Source organism: Oncorhynchus clarkii, chromosome 10 (genome assembly GCF_045791955.1).
Source record: "Oncorhynchus clarkii lewisi isolate Uvic-CL-2024 chromosome 10, UVic_Ocla_1.0, whole genome shotgun sequence".
Classification (NCBI taxonomy): Eukaryota; Metazoa; Chordata; class Actinopteri; order Salmoniformes; family Salmonidae; genus Oncorhynchus; species Oncorhynchus clarkii.
In genome coordinates, this window is record NC_092156.1 from 43364024 (window position 1) to 43385870 (window position 21847).

At 41.9% G+C, this 21847-nt stretch overlaps 3 protein-coding genes across 4 annotated transcripts; 2 read left to right on the plus strand and 1 right to left on the minus strand.

Annotated features, from left to right (window-relative positions):
- Nucleotides 1-7635: 7635 nt before the first annotated feature.
- Nucleotides 7636-16577, plus strand: LOC139418519 (U4/U6.U5 tri-snRNP-associated protein 1-like). 2 transcript variants are annotated; one of them, XM_071168060.1, is made up of 21 exons: nt 7664-8217; nt 8372-8426; nt 8515-8570; nt 8880-8928; nt 9453-9579; nt 9719-9821; nt 9946-10023; nt 10286-10385; nt 10499-10641; nt 10745-10951; nt 11144-11247; nt 11332-11465; nt 11573-11730; nt 11927-12094; nt 12305-12415; nt 14486-14573; nt 14709-14799; nt 15020-15155; nt 15281-15370; nt 15966-16087; nt 16339-16577. In XM_071168060.1, the coding sequence occupies exons 4-21, from the start codon at nt 8919-8921 to the stop codon at nt 16355-16357; spliced, it is 1989 nt and encodes a 662-aa protein (XP_071024161.1). In that variant the 5' UTR covers nt 7664-8217; nt 8372-8426; nt 8515-8570; nt 8880-8918; the 3' UTR covers nt 16358-16577. The 2 variants fall into 2 exon arrangements, with proteins under 2 accessions (XP_071024160.1, XP_071024161.1); XM_071168059.1 differs by lacking the exon at nt 8880-8928 and having other exon boundaries at nt 7636-8217.
- A 562-nt stretch (nt 16578-17139) lies between these two features.
- LOC139418520 (barrier-to-autointegration factor) lies at nt 17140-19678 on the plus strand. The gene is made up of 3 exons (XM_071168061.1): nt 17140-17284; nt 18055-18212; nt 18554-19678. Exons 2-3 carry the CDS (start codon nt 18087-18089, stop codon nt 18698-18700), a joined length of 273 nt encoding a protein of 90 aa, XP_071024162.1. The 5' UTR covers nt 17140-17284; nt 18055-18086; the 3' UTR covers nt 18701-19678.
- Nucleotides 19679-20393: 715 nt separating this feature from the next.
- Nucleotides 20394-21124, minus strand: LOC139418521 (guanine nucleotide-binding protein G(I)/G(S)/G(O) subunit gamma-3-like). The gene is made up of 2 exons (XM_071168062.1): nt 21026-21124; nt 20394-20900 (listed from the first exon to the last, which is right to left on the minus strand). The coding sequence occupies exons 1-2, from the start codon at nt 21122-21124 to the stop codon at nt 20772-20774; spliced, it is 228 nt and encodes a 75-aa protein (XP_071024163.1). The 3' UTR covers nt 20394-20771.
- Nucleotides 21125-21847: the final 723 nt, after the last annotated feature.

Genomic DNA, 21847 nt, shown 5'->3' on the forward strand with positions numbered 1-21847 from the left:
GTATTCACTCCCTGTACTTGCTTCCCGACATTCAGCGTACATCATTACAGAGAGTCAACTTATCGTACATACATTTGGAAGCTAGACTCACGGGAATATGAATACTTTGTACATGAACTCATTCGGAAAAGAAATGCAATGTATATATTTACACATAGATGTCTTTGTCTTCTCTCTGTTGAACTCGATGGTTCTATGGGAAGTGGTTGGATCTCTTGTTTTCCACCAGAGGTCACAATGTCCTTCTTAGTTAGCTTCTTCTTTTTTGGAGTGTTTGTTAGGATAGATACCTCAGGTGTACCACGTGGTGGTGAGAGAGAGATCTGTTCTTCCCTCTCGTTCACCCCTTTTTTCTCCCCAATTTCGTGGTATCCAGTTAGTGGTAGTTACAGTCTTGTCTCATCGCTGCAACTCCCGTACAGACTCGGGAGAGGCAAAGGTCGAGAGCCATGCATCCTCCGAAACACAACCCAACCAAGCCGCACTGCTTCTTGGCACAATTCCCATCCAAACCGGAAGCCAGCCGCCCCAATGTGTCTGAGGAAACACCGTACACCTGGCGACCGCGTCAGCGTGCACTGCGCCCGGCCCGTCACAGGAGTCGCTAGTGCGCGATGAGACAAGGATATCCGTCGGCCAAACCCTCCCTTACCCGGACGACGCTGGGTCAATTGTGCGCCGCCCCATGGGCCTCCCGGTCGTGGCCGGCTGCGACAGAGCCTGGACTCGAACCCAGAATCTCTAGTGGCACAACTAGCACTGCACTAGCACTAGCAGTGCCTTAGACCACTGCGCCACTCGGGAGGCCCTGACCTCTCCTTCTTGATGGTAGCGGAGTGAACAGGCAGTGGCTTGAGTGGTTGTTGTCCTTGATTATCTTTTTGGCCTTCCTGTGAAATTGGGTGCTGTAGGTATCTTGGAGGGCAGGTAGTTTGCCCACGGTGATGCGTTGTGCAGACCACACCACCCTCTGGAGAGCCTTGCGGTTGAGGGCGGTGCAGTTGCCGTACCAGGCGGGGATACAGTCTGACAGGATGCTCTCGATTGTGCATCTGTAAAAGTTTGACAGGGTTTTAGGTGACAAGCCAAATTTCTTCAGCCTCCTACTTCACCACACTGTCTGTGTGGGTGGACCATTTCAGTTTGTCTGTAATGTGTACGCCGAGGAACTAGGGGGGTGCTCCCTCTGCTGTTTCCTGAAGTCCACAATCATCTCCTTTGTTTTGTTGATGTTGAGTGAGAGGTTGTTGATGGGGGTCACCTTGGGGTCATGATAGGGGGTGCACCAAATGATTGATGTTTTATAATAATTGATTATGCTTATATTGTATTAATAGAAGGGGAAAGGCTATAAGACCTTCTCCAACTACATTTATAGGGTCCTGGACCACAGATTAGCAATATATGCATTATAAGGTTTAATACTGTTCCACAGTTCTTTTCTAGTCTCTGCCTCTTATAAGAAACGTTCTGAGCAGATGTGTGAGCCATTGCATTCAAAACAAGGTGTCTGTGAGAAAGCACATCAAGGCTAAAAGAAATACATAGACACAGACCCCTGCAGGGGAGTAAATAGAGAAGAGACAAGTCAGACACACCACTGTAAGCCACATGGGAATGGAAAATTACTGCTGAGTCCTTAGAAAATGCTGGACTATTGTTTTCTCCTGCAAGTTTGTATAACTGTATATGCATGGGCTTGGTCTCTCGAGTAGACGGTGTTGATATAGGCAGTTACATCACTAGGGGTTGACTGCAAGTAAATTAAAGTAACTTTGACCTTTTTTATTTTGCAGAACTTACTCTGAAACATACGTGCTGTGTTTCTGTTGTCAACTTGTTTCTGCAATTACATTAATAAAGGTTTGATTGATTTACTTAAAGAAGATATTGTCCGATTGCTGATTTCACCAATAAGCCAATCATTGACAAGGAACAAGGAACCTACCCCGACATTGTTTTCCTAACACCACACTCCGAGTGCCCTCACCTCCTCCCTGTGGGCTGTCTCGTCGTTGTTGGTAATCAAGCCCTCTACCGTTGTGTCGTCTACAAACTTGATGATTGAGTTGGAGGCGTGCATGGCCATGCAGTCATGGGTGAACAGGGAGTACAGGAGAGGGCTGAGCAACGCAACCCTTGTGGGGCCCCAGTGTTGAGGGTCAGTGAAGTGGAGGTATTGTTTCCTACCTTCACCACCTGGTGGCGGCCAGCCAGAAAGTCCAGGACCCAATTGCACAGGGCGGGGTTGAGACCCAGGGCGTCCAGCTTAATGATGAGCTTGAAGGGTACTATGGTGTTGAATGCTGAGCTGTAGTCAATGAACATCATTCTTGCATGGGTATTCCTCTTGTCCAGATGGGATAGGGCAGTGTGCAGTGTGATGGCGATTGCATCGTCTATGGACCTGTTGGGGCGGTATGCAAACTGAAGTGGGTCTAGGGTGGCAGGTAAGGTGGAGGTGATATGATCCTTGACTATTCTCTCAAAGCACTTCATGATGACAGGTAGTCTTTTAGTTCAGTTATCTTTGCCTTCTTGGGTACAGGAACAATGGTGGCCATCTTGAAGCAGCCAGCTGGTGTGTTTCAGAGCACATGCTCTGAGGACGCGGCTAGGGATGCCGTCTGGGCCAGCAGCCTTGCGAGGGTTAACACGTTTAAATGTCTTACTTACGTCGCTTGTTTGATTGCCTTGCGGAGGGAATAACTACACTGTTTATATTCGTCCATATTCCCAGTCCCTTTTCCATGGTTAAATGCAGTGGTTCCTGCTTTCAGTTTTGCGTGAATGCCGCCATCCATCCACAGTTTCTGGTTAGGGTAGGTTTTAATAGTCACAGTGGGTACAACATCTCCAATGCACTTCCTTATAAACTCACTCACAGAGTCAGCCTATAGATCAATGTTATTCTCTGAGGCTGTCTGGAACATTTCCCAGTCCGCGTGATCAGCGTGGATTCTGATTGGTCAGACCAGCCTTGAAGGGTTCTAGTCACGGGTTTGAGTTTCTGCCTATAAGACGGTAGGAGCAAGATGGAGGCATGGTCGTATTTTCCGAAGGGAGAGCGAGGGAGGGCCTTGTATACATCACAGAAGTTAGAGTAACTGTGATCAAGTGTATTGCCCACGCGAATGCTGCAATCAATATGCTGATAGAATTTAGGTAGCCTTGTTCTCAAATTTGTTTTGTTAAAATCCCCAGCTACAATAAATGCAGCCTCAGCATATATGGTTTCCAGTTTACATAGAGTCCAGTGAAGTTCCTTGAGGGCTGTCGTGGTGTCTGCTTGAGGGGGTTTGTACATAGCTGTGACGATAACTGACGAGAATTCTCTTAGGAGATAATATGGCCGACATTTGATTGTAAGGAATTCTAGGTCGGGTGAGCAGAAGGACTTGAGTTCCTGTATGTTGTTATGATTACACCATGAGTCGTTAATCATGAAGCATACACCCCCACCCTTATTCTTCCCAGAGAGGTGTTTATGTTTGTCTGCGTGAAGCATGAAGAAGCCCGGTGGCTGAACCGACTATGACAACGTATCCCGAGAGAGCCTTCTTTCTTTGAAACAGAGAATGTTACAATCTCTGATATCTCTCTGGAAGGCAACCCTTGCTCTAGTTTCATCTACCTTGTTGTCAAGAGACTGGACATTGGCGAGTAGTATACTTGGAAGCGATGGGCGGTGTTCACGCCTACGGAGCCTGACCAGGATGCCGCTCCGTCTGCCTCTTCTACGGCGACGTTGTTTTGGGTCGGCTTCTGGGATTAGATCCACTGTCCTGGGTGTTGGTCGGAACAAAGGATCCGCTTCGGGAAAGTCGTATTCCTAGTCTTAATGTTGCTAAGTTGACGTCGCTCTTATATCCAGTAGTCCTTCCCAACTGTATGTAATAACACTTAAGATTTTCTGGGCTAACAATGTAAGAAATAATAACAAAAAAAAAACAAAATACTGCATAGTTTCCTAAGGACTCGAAGCGAGGCGACCATCTCTGTCGGTGCCATCTTGTTAGCCATCACATTCTCTGGTCTTATGTAAATTTTGTTAGCGAGTCCTCTTAAGCACTCTGGCCTTGGAGGTCGTTTCGTCATGTTGACACGAACTCTGAGCTCACTTGGGCATGGCTACTGACTGGGCACAAGTTTGCATGAAACACAATTCTCATTTTGAAGGCTAAAATCACATTGCTATTTTCACAACAATATTCTCATATTTAATCATATAATTTGTACAACATTTAGATGTAAATCTGATATATACAATGTGAAAGATCTTAAAGTAGTTTCCGTTATGAAGTCTTTCTGATCATTTTAATGACAATCCCAACATAGACATTAATTTTCCATATTCCATCTCTCATCATTCCCAACATTCGGATGTTGAAATATATTGTCCCAGTGTCCATTGTTTGATGTTGAAGTTTTTGGTGGTAAGAGTCTCTCTGTAACAAAGGGATTTTTACCTTCTTGATACTGCAGGGCAAGAGAGAGAAAGTTTATGACCGGCTGTTAAATCATGAAACTGTCCCAACTCCTCCCCCCTCTCCTCTCTTGTGGGAAAGAGAGGGTCTGGCTATCTATCAGCCATTGCCAGTTGATCTGGCACCTTTGATCCTCACCAAGGGGAGAGGGTCATGACAGAAGTGATGTCAATGTATATTTAGATATTGAAAAAGCATATGATACAATGTGCAGCATGGTCCACTGATTTAATTGAATGGAATTAGTGGGAGATTATAAACTGGGTGGTTCGAGCCCTGAATGCTGATTGGCTGACAGTCGTGGTATAGCAGACCGTACACCACAGGTATGACAAAACATTTATTTGTACTGCTCTAATTACATTGGTAACCAGTTTATAATAGCAATAAGCCGCATCGGGGGTTTGTGTTATATTGCAGATATACAGTTGAAGTCAGACGTTTACATACACTTAGGTTGGAGTCATTAAAACTCGTTTTTCAACCACTCCACAAATTTCTTGTTAACAAACTATAGTTTTGGCAAGTCGGTTAGGACATCTACATTGTGCATGACACAAGTCATTTTTCCAACAATTGTTTACAGACAGATTATTTAACCTATAATTCACCGTATCACAATTCCAGTGGGTCAGAAGTTTACATACACTAAGTTGACTGTGCCTTTAAACAGCTTGGAAAATTCCAGAAAATTATGTCATGGCTTTAGAAGCTTCTGATAGGCTAACGTAGAGGAACGTACTTTGGTGCTAAAAGTGCAAATCAATCCCAGAACAACAGCAAAGGACCTTGTGAAGATGTTGGAGGAAAAAGGTACAAAAGTGTCCACAGTAAAACGAGTCCTATATCGACATAACTGACAACTGACAAGATAGCTGACAAGGTAAAAATCTGTCGTTCTGCCCCTGAACAAGGCAGTTAACCCACTGTTCCTAGGCCATCATTGAAAATATGAATTTGTTCTGAACTGACTTGCCAAGTTAAAGGTAAAAAAATAAATAAAATAACCTGAAAGGCCGCTCAGCTTTACTTGGCTCATCGCGCTCTAGTGATTCCTTGTGGCGGGCCGGGCTCCTGCAGGCTGACACTGTCGTCAGTTGAGTGGTGTTTCTTCTGACACATTGGTGCAGCTGCCTTCCGGGTTAAGCGGGCGGGTGTTAAGGAGTGCGGTTTGGCAGGTCATGTTTTGGAGGACACATGACTCGACCTTCGCCTCTCCCAATCCCGTTGGTGAGTTGCAGCGATGAGACAAGATTGTAATTGGGGAGAAAAGGGGGTAAAATACGAAAAAAAGGAGGGGTTTTGGCCCATAGATTGGACAAAGAGTATAGGATTATGGACTCAGAGAAATAGTTATAGGGCCATCTGTGGCAATAGGAAACGTGCCACCATGGTTTTATACAAGACCACATGTTGATCTGAGCCTGACAGAAGTAAAGAAACAGTGGTGTGGAGATGATAACATAGGAACAATAGTGGATCAATATATTAGTAATCAGTTTTATTATTGTCTTGCGGTGTACACGGATTGTTCAAAGGATCCCATGAATGGGAAGACAGGAGCAGATGTATTTTTTCCTGAGTTTGATATTAATCTATGCAAGAGATTAACACATTATTTCCATGTATATTCAACAGGAATTGTTGTGATAATTGTTGTATGCGGAGAGGAGGTGCAACATAGAAGAGTAGTAATATGTTGGGATTCTGCATCAGTTTTGTGTAGTTACAGATCTGGAAAGTCAGAACATGAGGATTTATGGTTAGAAATAATGATGCTATTGTTGGGGTTACAAAGAAATGTTTTTGAAATTCAGTTCTGTTGGATTCCTCCTCATACAGGTGTTTATGGAAATGATATAGTAGATATGTTAGCAAAAATATCAGTGAAAAATAATATTGTGGATATACAGGTGCAGTTGGGTGGAGGGGAAATTAAAACATTCAGAAAAACGATTGGTTGAATGTATTATTATTTTGTGAAATGTATGATGTAGAAAGGGAGAGGTTGTTTGATGGGGTCAGATAGGTTGGACGGGAATGGGGAGTGGTTGGTGTTTTGGGTGGGGGTAATGGGAGTAGTGAGGTTTGAAGGGAATTATTTTATTTGATAAGAAGAGAATGTAGCGGTATAGATAGGTAGTTGTCGGCCTCACACTCCAGTACAGTAGGTGGCGATGTATGCACCAGTCAGTTGGTTGTGATTCGTCAATAAAACTAAAAGAAGAAGAACGAGGTCAAATCATGACTTCAGTGCTCTTCAGGTCGGAGCTCAAGAAAGAGGCCCGAGTGAGAGATATACTGATTGGATACTTTACCTACGAGAGAAATAAACTGAAACAATTTTATGTAATTAATTTCATTATTCCTTTGGCCAAATTTCATATTCACAAATGTAAATTTACAAACAAAACATCACATTTTCTTACCTTACAAAAATACATTGAACTGTATTTTAAGACAATTAAATACTCTACTAACAAAAAAAAGCTGTTAGAAATATAAGTGTATGTATGTCTTTTAAGGTCCTTGTGTAATGTGATATTGTACCCCCTAGCCCAATTGTACTTTGTATATTATTTATATATACTTGTGTTCCCCCATGTACTTCCTGTATTGATTTGTTGTTAATCAAAATTAAAAGAAATAAAAAATACAGAGGCCCGAGTTCCTGATTTAGAATTCCAAGTTCGATCACCTTTCAAAACGGTTTTTTCCAGTCGGAGCTCGTTCTTTTTTCCGAGTTCCCAGTTTACTTGAACGCACTGAAAGCATTTGCTTTCAAGAAAACTGGTAAATCGAGGTGAAATCATGACGTCAGTGCTCTTCAGGTCAGAAAGACTTGGAATTCCGAGTTTGATGATAGTTCATAACGATTTTTCGCAGTAGGAGCTTGTTGTTTATTTTCCGATTTTTATTTTATTTTCTAATATCGATGCAGCATTCAAAACAAATAGTAACTCGGAACTTGGAATCTCCGACTTCAGTGTGTTCAAAACAACTGGGAAAAATCGATTTGAACAGTAATCCAACTCGGACATCGGGCCTCTTTCCAGAGCTCCGACTTTCCGACCTGAATATCAATTACGTTATGCTTTGACCTCGTATTTTTCCGTGTTCCCAGTTGTTTTGAATGCAGCATAAAACCAAGGATGTGACGTTTCATATGACACCAGAAATAAATCCCAAAAGGTCTTAACAACAAGTCGTCAATTCGTTTCCAGTGTGTTTGTTAGTTGTTGTTCACTCATACGTAAAGACTAGCTTAAAACATTTGTTGGAGATTGCACCAAGATGGGGGTTGACTAGCAAGCATTTTGATTATAGTTAAACGTTTTCCCTCTAGCCAGCTAACGTTGTCGCTGGCACGTTAGTTGCACAGACCGGTAAATTGGTGGTACTTCTTTTAAACTAGTTAACGTTAAACATCGCTTTGTAGTTGTACAGCACATAACAAGGAAGATGGGGTCGTCGAAAAAACATAAGGAGAAAGGGCGTGATAAGAATGCAGAAGAGCGTCACCGCGAACACAAAAAACACCGTCACAAGGAGCGAGAGAGGGACAAGGAACGAAATGTCACCCGAGAGAGGGAGAAGAGGAAACGGTCCAGATCGAAGGAAAGGAGCGGACGGGGTTCCGAGAGAGAAGGTCGCAGTAAAGGCGAAAGGAGTGCTGGGGAGCCTCGCGTAAAGAAAGAAAAAGTGGAGGCCGGATATCAAGAGACTCCAGGTAAATGCAGGCAAATATCCTGGCTTAAACAATTACATACATACATAATTAGAACCAGTCAGTGCGCAATACACTCATATAGTCTGCAGTTAAGATATTGAAGATGCTATCTTTTCTCCTGTGTTTTTCACTTCAATTGTAAATTTCCTTTTAGGAATTGGACCACAGTCTGCAAGTGGAGATGCCTCACTTAGCATTGAAGAGACAAAGTAAGTGACGGACAATGAATGATGGTGCCCTGATGATGGTGTAAGTAAATTCTGAATAACTTTCTAACCTGCCTGCCTTTCTTAACAGCAAGCTGAGGGCCAAGCTTGGTCTGAAGCCTCTGGAAATGACTGACACAACTAAAGGTGAGACACTTGAGCCATATGGTGTCTCTGGTTAGAACTAGATTGCCATGGCTGCAAACACGTAAAAGATTAATCCTCAGCCCTCAAATGAATTGGACTCTTCTGATGCATCATGATGTATGGTGAATTGACACTTGCAGGGCGAGGGAAGAATTAATTCATTTTAAATGGACCTCCCTTGCCTGGAAATTTGTCACTCGTTAGTCCCACAGTTGTGTTTTCAGTCGTAATGGAACCGGTAGCTGGTGTTTGTGTTTTTTGTTAATATGAGCTATAGTTCATTATGATTGCATTTCATATCTTGGCTAGAAGATAACGCATCAGCAGACATCGAATGCTGGCCATCTGATGATATCAGGTAAATCGAAAATTACAATGTAGAAGTGTGATGTCAGGGAAAGTTGTATGCACTAGCTAATGTTTCCAAAAGCTAACCAAACAAAAACATAACTTTTACAATGTATGTTAGTGCCGTCATGTGCATTAGTAGCACAATTTCTAACTTATTTACATTTGTTTTTACTTACACTTGCATGTTGACTTCTCCATATTGATGTTAAGTTTTGGATGACTTTTCTTAGTGGATGTGCAATCATCGCAAATTTAATTATGGGGTGTTTCAGGCCCCGGAGTGAACAGAATTGTACACTTGCAAACTTGATAAAAAAACGGGGGCTGAGGGGCTTATGTTGCCAACTTCACTTGCTTGGCTAATTGTTTGGACCGACGGCAAAGATGGCCGTGGGGATAACACCCAAAGGCTTAAGGTGAGGGTAAGTGGAGTAGGCTGTGTCTTTTGTGTTTGAAATGCAGCCCATAGTCTATAGTAGTGACGTCATGTGTGGCTGATCGTGACTGGCTCACCCATGTCTGCTGCCCCAGAGCTCGGTACGAAGGAGCAGCCAATGGTTGCGGAGACGATCAACCCTGTGTACATCAAACAGCAGAACGAGATGAGGGAGAAACTGGCGGCTATGAAGGAGAAGAGGCTCCTCAATAAGAAACTGGGGTAAGGTCTAACTGCAGGAAGGTTTTGGCTGCACATACTCCACCAACATACTCCACCAACTTGCACTACATTGATAAGTGATTTAATGTAACTTTTTTTATTTTCTCTTCCTCGTCCACTTTTTTTTCTTCTACTTCAGGAAAGTGAAGACTTTAGCAGAGGGAGACTGGCTGGATGACACTGTAGCTTGGGTGGAGAGGAGCCGGAAGATGGCCAAAGAGAAAGAACTGGCAGAGAAGAGAGTGAGTAGGGAGGGAACCATGTGGGGAGCAGGAGGGCTGTGAGATGAAGGGAGATGTTTGTCTTAGTTATGATTTTGTACTCTGTTTGATTGGTTCCTTTTGATTTCTTTGCTTTCCCTATCAGGCCAAACTTCTGCAGGAAATGGATGAGGAGTTTGGTGTGAGCAATCTGGTGGATGAGGAGTTTGGCCAGACCAAGAAGGTAAAATCTTCTTTCTTGCGTTGAATATCTCACCAGCTCAACTTACGATTGTGAAGACACTGTCTTCTGGTTTTGTGTATGAGTGCAGGCTAGATTTGAACAGCATTCAGTGAATCTGTCAATTTCCCCCTATGGAGTTTTAGACCTGTGACACCATGCTTGATGTAGGATGCTTGATGTCTTAATTCTGTGCAGACTGAGTTGTCGCCCTATCTGGGGTTAGAAAATGCCTCTTATGTTATTCTGCTTATCTTTGTTAAAGGCCGCTTACAGTTCTCGGGACCTAAAGGGTCTCACTGTGCAGCATAGGATGGAGTCATTTAATGAAGGGGAGACTATCATCCTCACACTGCAAGACCAAGGTGAGAGGAGGTTGAAATGTTAACAGTAACACAGAAATATATCAATGAAGACCGTGCCTACACCAGACCCTCATCAAACACCCACACACTTGGCCTTTGTGTGTCTCTTTCAGGTGTGCTTGAAGAGGAGGGCGATGTACTTGTAAACGTGGGTCTAGTGGACAAAGAAAAGGCTGAGAAGAATGTGGAGTTGAAGAAGAAAAAGCCTGATTACAAAGCTTACGAAGAGGACGAGAGTGTCGATGACATGGCTACGGTAAGAAAAGAGTTTGTCTTCATTTTGGAAATGCTGTCATGTTTCTCTCATGCTTAATTCAATCTCACTGACCAATGTCCGCCTCTGCACTTATTCTCTGCAGTTCAAGCCGCGCACTGTGCTGGGCAAGTATGATGAGGAGATTGATGGAGAGAAGAAGAAGAGTTTCCAGCTGAGCAAAGGGGGCTGTGCTGAGGGGGAACGGGAACGGGAGCTGCAGGCCATCCGGGAGACCCTGAGGAACCAGGCCCAGTCCCTGGAGATGCCGGCTCTCGCTATTGCCTCAGAGTACTACACACCACAGGAGATGGTGAGGGTTGTGGGGAGGTGCTGCTCTGGAGAGGGCCTGGGAAAGCTGTCTTTTGAATATGTTTTCTCTCAGGTTTCATGTGTAAATGTGTCTACTTTTGAATGCTGTGTTTTTTTGGAGATTTGTTCACACACTATATGAGCTCTCATTAATGGTTGTTCACACAGATTCTTACTACTTTTGTTGTTAAAGGTGGGCTTTAAGAAGACCAAGCAGCGCGTCAGGAAGATCAGGAAGAAGGCGTTGCCTGACGAGCTCCAACTAGACGACACGCGCAACACCGACTTCGGCTCCAGGTTCTGCTCCTCTCCGCTTCAAGTGGAATATGACAGATGAGCCACCTTAGTTTCAGTCTGACTCTTTCTCTGTCTCTCCTTCAGGGTTCGGGGTCGGGGTCGCAGGCAGTTGGATGAGGGCCAGGAGGTGTCAAAGGAGGGTGTCATCATACCGGGACTAGATGTACCCCAACAGTCAGATGACATCAGGATGGCAGACATGGACATCAGTGATGATGGTGAGGGAGACATCTGTTAGTGGTTTAGTGATGAGCGAAACAAATGTATGGTTCACTCATGTTTTGTTTAATATTATGACAACACTTACACTTTACTCTTCCTTCAGAGGACTTCATCCCCACTGAGCCGGCTGTGCTGGAGGAGGACGAGGCAGAGCAAGATCTGCAGAAGCAGCTGGAGAAGCAGAGGAAGCTCAAACAGAAGCAGCTGGAGAAGCAGAGGAAGCTCAAACAGAAGCAGCTGCTCCAAGACTCTGGGGAAAAGGTGTGAGCATTCTGTTCAGAAATGTTCCTCTCTTTACTCTACTTAAAATATCACTGTGGCCAAAGATTCTATCCTGTGCATTGATCCCTAATTTGATGACTGAACACTGCAATATTGTGTAGATTACCATCAAAACTTTGTGCTATTAAATCACCAATAAGTGGTTAAACATTGCTCTCACTCTCTTGTGCTTCAGGTGGCAGAGCAGGTCCCATGGCTTGCAAGTGTGGACGGCAGTGACGACGAAGACAACAAGAACAACCTGAACATTGTATTTAACGCCACCTCTGAGTTCTGCAGAACTCTGGGTGACATCCCCACCTACGGTCTGTCAGGAAACAGAGAGGACCAGGAGGATATCATGGTGGGTACATTTTAAGAGATGGGATATAGCTAATTGGTAAAAAATATATAATTAGAATTGGCACATAATCACATCATAAACAAGGAAACTGTTACAATTGTATTCTAGTGTGCTCAGTAGAGAGACTTGACATATCCATGAGCTCTGTTGTGTGTTTGCACTTGAACACACTGGTTTGAGTCTGTATCAACTGTATCCTTCTGTTTCTAGGATTTCGAACAGGAGGCGGCGAGAGATGGGGCTGGAGGATCAGACTCGGATGAGGATGAGAACGTTGGCTGGAGCATCGTCAACGTGGATGAGGAACAGAAGCAGCCTGATGTGAGTGTCATCCTCCTGCCTTGTTGTCTCTTCCATTTTTCCATGCATTTACCAGTAGTGCTGGTTGGAGTCCCCTGGTGGGTCATTTACAGAATAACGTACTACGATTAAGGCTGTGGCGATCATTTAATTTTGTCAGCTGGTGATTGTCATGCAAATAACTGCTGGTGTCACTGTAATTGACTATTAGCATAGGCATGTTTAACATCCACTGATGCTGACTTTTGGAACATCTACATTTTAGTCTAATAAATCCATTTAATATAGCCTACAACATCACAATAAATGCATTATTTATTTTAGACCGGTCTAGAGAAACATGATGAAAATGTAGTCTATTTCAGAAGAACAGAATGGCATACTCTGAATTGTCCTTATGTTAGGCCCTGATCTGGCTATACCAAATGGCTGTGGGCTACACTAGTTCATTTAGCAGACAAGATTAGCTTGGTATTCTTTTATAGTATGAAGAATACAATTAAACAAAGCTGAATAAAATAGTGTATTTCCTCCAAACGAGTTGAGGGAGTGCGCACATGTGGCTATTCTGTGTTGAGCAGTTAACAAAGAACCAGGTAAATAAATAATGCTTAATTTAGAGTTATTTATGCAACTTTATATTGTGATACAAATGTTAGGCTATATGTTTTTATACATTCTAAGCCTGCATGATGCAACTAATGATTTGAAAAAAGTCGCATGAAAGACATGAGCTCTGCTCTGTTTCTTCTGCAGGCTGCACATACCATCAGTCTAATTCCCAATTTGGCTAGAACTTGATAATATTCTCACCCATCAGACTACTCTTAATTTAATGTGGTCTTTACATATAGCCTACTAATAATATGTGTGGAATATGTGTGGAATTATTTTAGATTTGGAATCCCCCCCCCCCCCCATATTCATCATTGTTGGGTCAGTGCTACTTAAGTTTGTTTTTGGACAATAATTACCTCCTCCAGTTTAGATGGACGTCATATTCTATTTGTCTTATATTATTAGCCTAATGATGCATGAAATGCTTCATTATAAAGGTGCATTTTTATGGTGAAATGTAACTATATATATATATATGTGTGTGTGTGTGTGTATATATATATATATATATATATATATATATATATATATATATATATATATATATATATATATATATATATATATATATATATATATATACATACACACACACACACACACACACACACACACACACAGCGTATGCTGGGGATCATTCACAAGTTGTGAATATTGTCACTCATCAGACTATTCTCAATTTAATCTAGTCTTCACATATACCAAATAATAAGTGTTAAATTATACTGAACAAAAATATACACGCAACATGAGGCAATTTCAAAGATTTTACTGAGTTACAGTTCATATAAGAAAATCTGTCAAATTTAAATATATTCATTATGCCCTAATCTATAGATTTCACATGACTGGGCAGGAGTGCAGCCATGGCAGCCAGGCCCAGCCAATCACAATGAGTTCCCCCCCACATAAGGGCTTTATTACAGACAAATACTCCTCTGTTGTGAAATAAATATAGGTGGCCTAGTTTATCGAAAGATGATGGGATTCTCTTTTTAAGAAGCAATCAACTGTTTTCTCACACCGTTGCGTAGCCTATAGAAATGTTGAGCAACATGAGCTCATGGGCTCTCATGAAGTGTTTGATTAGATTTTAGATGGCATTTGCATTGTCAAAGAGTGATTAGAGGGACAGTATGACGCCTGAGTACCTGGCAGTTAGGACCTGATTTAGGGACAATAGAGCGCTGAGTACCAGGCCATTAGCGACTAGCCTTAGCAAGTTTGGTAGGCTACTAATGACCATCAGTGGTATCAGTGTGCAGTTTTGGAATGGTCACTTAAATGGTCACGTGGTATTTGACTGCGGCCTTGACTCGTGACCACTGGTGTGGCGGTAATATGGTCACCGTAACAGCCCTAACCATGATAACCCATAAAAATACACAAGGCTTTCCCATCTGAACTACTGAGGTGAAAATGTTTGTCAGCTGTATGTGCTCACCTTACTCACCTTTTGCTTCCATCTCATAGTTCTCCACAGCATCAACCACCATCCTGGATGAAGAACCCATTGTCAGCTCTGGGCTGGCTGCCGCCTTGGCGCTGTGCAAGAATAAGGGTAAGAGATTGGAGTAGCCCCACTGACAGTATTTGCTTAGTAAAGGACTGTCATGTAATGTTTCTGGTCTATTCCTCTCGTCTCTCTCCTTTACAATTTTCATTATTTCTTTCATACTCTCCTTCTCTCCCTTAGGTCTCTTGGACACTCAAATGCAGAAGATATCCCGTGTCCGTGCTCCCACCGGTGCCCTGCCCAATGATAACTACAGCATTGAGGACAAGATGTGAGTTCCCTGTGCTTTGTGTGCTTATGCTGCCCAAATAAATGCTGCTTGCTCAAAGACATTGAAAAAGTTATATCATAAATAAAGTGGCATGTTTTGTGTGTTCCATGTTTTTAGCGCAGTGACTTGTTAAGTTGCGGATGTAAAATGGAGTCCTAACTAATGTATGAAAACCTGTTAGCCCCTCCAACTCTCTGGTCTTGTTTCTCCAATTCTCTAGGACTATAGATGACAAGTACAGTCGGAGGGAGGAATATAGAGGCTTCACCCAGGACTTCAAGGAGAAGGACGCCTACAAGCCTGACGTCAAGATTGAGTATGTGGATGAATCTGGGCGGAAGCTCACTCCCAAAGAGGTAGATTATTTAATCTTCCCTTAACATCATTGACATACAGAATGTTGCTTTTGTCAACTGCTGTTTTGATGTAGGTAAAGGGTGTTCGTCGAGAATATTGCACCCTAATCCTATTCCTTTTCTAGGCTTTCCGGCAGCTCTCACATCGGTTCCATGGGAAGGGGTCTGGCAAGATGAAGACTGAGAGGAGGATGAAAAAGCTGGAAGAGGAAGCGGTATGTCTGACCTTGCTCACTCAGATTATTTTAGGTCACTTTTGAAGTGGCAAGCCCTACTTGGTAGGACTGAAATCAGTATTTTTGTCTCTCATTTAAGTTAAAATCTTGTTTTATCTGATACTTTTCATCCAAACTCGCATATGGCTTTCAATTGAATAACACTTTATTTTCCAGGCCTTACAAGACCATTCAGGTTGCAGGGCTTGCCCAGTTTAGTCTAGACCTGGGACGATAACCAAATATTATCGATACCGATCACTTATCGCAGGCATTTTGCTTATATTTCATTACAATATGTAGCCTATACTAGAGAAATGTGATGTTTTGGAATGAAATCAGTTTGCTAATGTGGGGGATTGTTAATTGGACAATTGATGGCTGCAACCATCAAACTAGTAGTTAAAATTATCATAAATAAATCTGTGGTGCAGATTAATGTTCTAAAATAATTGTTCTATTTATCCCTAACGCATCAATTCAGGCAATTTATCGCACTGGATTTTTGTTCATATGGCCCAGCTCTACTTTAGTCTAGTCAGTGGTTTGACCGAGGATGTATTTAAATTTATCCCCCACCTGTCTCTCTTATCAGCTGCTGAAGAAGATGAGCAGTAGTGATACCCCTCTAGGAACGGTCGCTTTGCTTCAGGAGAAACAGAAGTCACAAAAAACACCTTACATTGTTCTGAGTGGGAGTGGGAAGAGCATGAATGCGTGAGTATTTTACAAACCTCTTTCTTAGTCCTCTCTTTCACCCTGCCTTAGATGTATGTATTTCTAGTTTAATTGTAGTGGCGCTGTTTGAGAATGACAGAGCAGCTCAGAATATTTCATTTCAGTATTTCATTTCAGTATTTCATTTAAAGGAGAACGTGACCTGCATAGATTATGTACCTAATTATTACTCACACTGCTGTCTGTTTCCCTCTCAATATGTTTGGCCTGTATTCCTCCTCTTTCCTCAGAAACAACATCACCAAATAGATGTGGTTGAGAAGAGGGATCTGACCAGTGAGGATGCAGGCTGTGCACCGTTAGACACACAAACACAGACTGAGATGTTTTACATTTTATTTTCCTTGTTGAATAAAATCAAGTAGCTGCATATTGCTGTTGTGTGTAAAGAAAGTAGAGTTTTTGCTTTTGATCCTGGATTTATGTAAACAAGGATTGTTATTTACATACATTAAAGATTTGACATGAATTCTTGTTCCTTTTTTTATTTCCCAAATGTATTTGTTTTCAGGGGCAAATTAAACCATTTAAATTGCAAGGTGCTGAATTTGGGGCAGCATTGTGTGTAGGTTATTTCATGTGAGTCGGGTAAGGTTTAATATGTATCCTCTGTCTCTCCCACTTTAACACACTTGTACAGCACACAACACATGCACTGAATAAATTATTTCAAAGATTTTGGTAGAAATAACAAAGCATTGATTCATTATTGACAGATGCCATTAACCAAAATCTTTATGTAAGTCACACAGACATACACACACATTCCCAAATGGGCCCCTTGTTTAGACCCTACACTGTAGTCTCTGCACTTGTGGAGATCAAAGAGAATTTGACAACACCAATCAAATATAGAGAAGATATCAACAATATGTGTATCTTTTGAAAGCTGAATATTAAACATTGAAATGCTTTTGAGATACATTTGGAAGATTATCAGACGTAGGCCTAAATTACACGTGGCAAAGTGGCAACTTCACATTTACAAACCAGAGTTTTTGATTAAATCTGGGTTGCAAAATGAAATAACGGAAACGGAAATAACATAACGGCGGGATAAGGAAGTGTTATCGGAATTTATGAAAACCATTTATCACATACACAACCGGTGCGGTAACTACCGTCTACTCTTCTTGGTTGGAAAAGGTCACGAAACCGCGTACGACAAGAAACAAGGTAGCTTATACACCACTACGCGAGTCGAATAGTTGTAATGTTCTAAACTTCTACGCTTGCTTTAAATCTGATTGGTGGCACGGGAGACTAGCTATAATATATCCATAGAAGCAGACCGCACACGTTAGATCCGTCAGCTCAGGCTAGTTAGCTAGCACACAATCACCATTAGCAAACATTGAATAGTCATGTGAGTTTCAGTTCAATTGTCTGCTCCAAACACGTTTCTACGTAGCTAGAAGCTAGTTATTTCTGACGTAGCAAGCTTTTTATCACTAGAAGCTAGCTGGTTACACTTTTGCTTGCTAAATGGCTAACTAGCTATCTCAAGTGAAGCTGTTGGGCGCGGAGTTTGAGAGCACCAAAAATAGTGCTCCTACTGTGGCTATGTATATTAGCAAACTCACAATGTAGCTTTGCGTGCATTACACTGTGGTCCTGGTCAAGTTAGCATACAAGGAGTATTTGTTTCCCACAAAGAACATGGACAGGTTTTGGTTTCAGTTTGGAACTTGTAAGACACTGAGGTCATGCTAGGGCACCCAATATGTTTTATGCAAATTGTGGCACTGCTGTTTGTCATGTTCACCCGGTATGTCCTGTTTAATATACGTTCGTTAGAAACACCTAGCAACAGCTAGCAACACAATATATTGGTGTAGATCAAGTGTGTGCCTCAACTGTTTAAAACCAAAAGCAGTAGATAAAAGGTGCAATAACCTCCAATTGTAGTGAATTACTTCATTTTCTATTCTGTTCCTTGTGTGAAGGTACTCTAGGTGATCACTGACAGAAAGCAGCCATGTCGTCAACATCCCAGAAACACAAAGAGTTTGTGGCAGAACCCATGGGGGAGAAGTTAGTCAATGCACTTGCTGGCATTGGAGAGGTTCTTGGCAAGAGACTGGAGGAGAAGGGCTTCGACAAGGTGATGCAGAGTTTACTTAACTTTGGAACTTTAATCAATCGATTGAATATATTTCTAAAGCCCATTTTTACATCAGCAGATGTCACTAAGTGCTTATACAGAAACCCAGCCTAAAACCCAAAGCGCAAACAATGCAGATAGGCATGGTGACGGGTTAAACTCTCTAAAAAGAAAGGAACCTAGAGGAACCAGGCTCTGAGGGGTGGCCAGTCCTCTTCTGGCTGTGCCGATGGACATAAGAGATAATGGAACTTTGTTTTGTATATTAATTTTACCTAGTGCTTAGTGTGTCCGTGTTCTCTTTTTTTCCCCCCTCAATTCTCACTTGTGTACTCCCATAGGCTTACGTGGTCCTGGGTCAGTTCCTAGTGCTGAAGAAGGATGAGGAGCTATTCCGGGACTGGCTGAAAGATACATGCGGGGCCAATGTCAAACAGCAGGGCGATTGCTACGGCTGCCTGCGTGAGTGGTGCGATTCTTTCCTGTAGAGAAGCTATTTTATCCAGTTTCAGTTTTTCCAATTTCTAAATCCCAAACATCCATTTACCTCTACTGTGATCTCACATCAACTTACACCTCATATGGACTCTCACTGCACATGAGGAAGTTAAGCAAAGTCGGACGTCGTAAGACCCAGTTATTTTTGAACTATAGTCTTATAGACTTAAGAATGCTTTTAAAATCAGTAAGACATACTTTGCTGCAGTCACCCATGGGGTTGTTACACCCAACTGTGTAGCTCTGTAATGCTGACCTTTTCTATGATTAAAATCTTTGGCTGCACAGAAACGTTGGGAATGAGCTCATTTTGGTTTTCCTGCAATGTGTTATTTCAATTTGTTCTCTGTCAAAGGAAAACTTTTATCAACACGGTCCCTTCACAAAAGTTATAACTAATGTTTGTACTCAACTCCAACTGACTGTTTGCCCGTGCATTTATTTAAATTAACTTATAATAGGATTTTAAACCATTTTAGATACCATATAGCTTTAACATCTGTAGTTAAAATGTCAAGATGTTACTGTTCATTTTTACAAAACAGAGTTCACAGGAAACACTAAGGTGTAATTGCTCCATGTTATCTTGTGTTTGTTTTTGTCAAAGTTGAAGAGATGCCTCAATGTTGTAATACAATTTTTTTTTAAATCCATGATCTACTTAAGTTAGCTACCACAAATCACCTAATCACACACAAAATGAAAGCTTAAAGTAAACCCACGAAAAGGAGCACTGTTGTTCCAGGAAGTAATTTCTAGGCATGCGCGTGTTGCTTGCTAACATTTAATTGCTGAATGATGGTTTTTCTGAAATACTGGTTCATGTTTTTGTGTTTTGACTGTGAAAGCATATCCGTTTTTATATTTTTCTTTTGAAATGAACAAAACCAACTGCAAGATCTGGACAATTCTGGGTTTTTGTTTTTGCCATTTTTGGGGGGGAAATAAAATCACAAATGAAATGCAAACTTGTTTTTGGTGACAGTGTTTATTTTAATCTTTGATTACCGACGTCTCCTTTTATTCAGAGCTCTTTATTTTTAAGAAATATAAACAGTGAAGGTCTACATTGTAACATTGATCTTAAGAGTGATAATATTCCTAAGCAACCTTAAAGACTGGTCTCGAAATGTAGCTCTTAGTTAATGCTATTGTCATAAAGGCATAACTTATTTATTATCAGGCTCCCACTTGACAAATTAAACCGCTTTTATCATTTATCCAGGCTGTATCACAACCGGCTGTGATTGGGAGTCCCATAGGGCGGCACACAATTCGCCCAGCGTCGTCCGGGTTTGGCCGTTGTAGGCCGCCATTGTAAATAAGAATTTGTTCTTAACCGACTTGCCTAGTTTAAATAAATAAACATCATTGATCATTTATTGGGAACCTCTCTTTTTAGATCACTGATCCTGTGTTAAGGCAGCTTACCACTTGTACACACCAGTGGAATTATTTGGGTCAGTGTGTATTGCCTTGTCCTCTTAATACCCTCTTACTGGGCGGCAGGTAGCCTAGCCTTTCGGTTGCTAGATCAAATCCCCAAGGTAAAAATCCGTCGCTCTGCCCCTGAACAGGCAGTTAACCCACTGTTCCGAGGCCGTCATTGTAAATAAGAATTTGTTCTTAACTGACTTGCCTAGTTAAATGAAGATTCAATTACTGATCCAGTGGCACCTACATTTCTGCAACAAAGATTAAAAAAGTGACATCCAGGACTGTCTGTCGCACACTAACTATTGAACAAAGGCTGATTAGGGCAGGCAATGGATAATAACCATGAAGTGTGTATTAAAAGTTACAAATAATTCCAATTTGTGTTGTCACCCCTCCATCCATCTTGCCTATTGAGTTGATTTGAGAAATGAGCTATTTCATGTTGCATAATGTATTTACAGTATATCCACTTGTATGTTTTTCTTCAGGTTCAAGATTGTTAGCTTTCTTGGTGTGTTTTAGATGTGTATTTGTTTTGAAAGGCTATCATGACTCATGTTAATGGTTACGCATTGTTTGCATTTTTGTCTGGACATTGTATTTCACAACATCCTGTGGCTTGTCTCAAAGGAGTGCACAGAAGAGCTTCTTCTCCCTGAATGGGTTCTCTGAGGTGGGCACAGGGGTGATGAGGGGGTCCTCAATCGCGTGGTTATCACAGTATGCCATCAGGTCTGCAGCTGCCTTTGATACCTGAGGGTGGCAAGTAGTGGTAATTAAGACTGGAAATGAAGGTGTGGGCATACACCAAAGGCATTAAGGCACGCGCAATGTGCCCCCTCAGTTTCAATGGGCATGATGCCTCCTCCGAGGCTTACCTTGATCCTGCAAAAACTGGCTTCAATCTTCAATTGCTCCACCAGCTTCCTGGCTTGGCCGACACTCATGGTGCTGTTCACTGGGGTGTCTCCTTTCATCCTGTCAAGAGAGCCAAGAATAAATATGGCACATGATTGACACAAACACATTCAATTATTTGTTTCAGAAAAAAGACCACTGACGGCTGGAAAGGCAGATGTACATCATGGTGCATCACATTAAAACATTGCACTGCAGTCATTCTAGGTAGCTTACATTTCTATGGATTCTTATCAGTGAAAATATATGAATCACTGACTGCATCCAATTCCACTCCCTCCTAAATTTGACACACTTTTTTAGCTCATTTACTTCAATCTTCCTCTGCTCTCCTTCCATCTCCAGGGACCAATGGTGTAATTTACTACTTCCTTGCCACTCAGGACTCCCTAGTGGCGCAGCTGTCTAAGGCACTGCATTTCACTACTAGAACCACCCTGGTTCGATTCCAGGCTGTATCACAGCTGGCCGTGATTGGGAGTCCCATAGGGCAGCGCACAATTGGCCCAGCATCGGGGTTAGGGGAAGGTGTGGCCGTGGTAGGCCGTCATTGTTATTTTATTGTGTTAATTTTTACTTTATTTTATTTAGTAAATATTTTCGTAACTCTATTCACGGAAATACTGTTGTATTCGGCACATGTGACAAATAAAATTTCATTTGAATTGAACTCAGTAAAATCGTTTAAATTGTTGCATGCATCTTCACAAGCTGTAGGACAATTCATAATGTGTACATGGATGATTGGTTTATAATTGTCAGTGTACAATTTATTTGCTATA

Excerpts from the sequence above, each read along its gene's own strand:
- LOC139418521 (XM_071168062.1), bottom strand. The coding sequence starts at position 21,124 with ATGAAAGGAGACACCCCAGTGAACAGCACCATGAGTGTCGGCCAAGCC. Across the intron at positions 20,901-21,025 it reads CCAGTTTTTGCAGGATCAAG|GTATCAAAGGCAGCTGCAGA; the intron begins GTAAGCCTCGGA and ends TGCCACCCTCAG.
- LOC139418520 (XM_071168061.1), top strand. The coding sequence starts at position 18,087 with ATGTCGTCAACATCCCAGAAACACAAAGAGTTTGTGGCAGAACCCATG. Across the intron at positions 18,213-18,553 it reads AGGAGAAGGGCTTCGACAAG|GCTTACGTGGTCCTGGGTCA; the intron begins GTGATGCAGAGT and ends GTACTCCCATAG.
- LOC139418519 (XM_071168059.1), top strand. The coding sequence starts at position 7,950 with ATGGGGTCGTCGAAAAAACATAAGGAGAAAGGGCGTGATAAGAATGCA. Across the intron at positions 9,580-9,718 it reads CTCCTCAATAAGAAACTGGG|GAAAGTGAAGACTTTAGCAG; the intron begins GTAAGGTCTAAC and ends CTTCTACTTCAG. Across the intron at positions 10,952-11,143 it reads ACTACACACCACAGGAGATG|GTGGGCTTTAAGAAGACCAA; the intron begins GTGAGGGTTGTG and ends TTGTTGTTAAAG.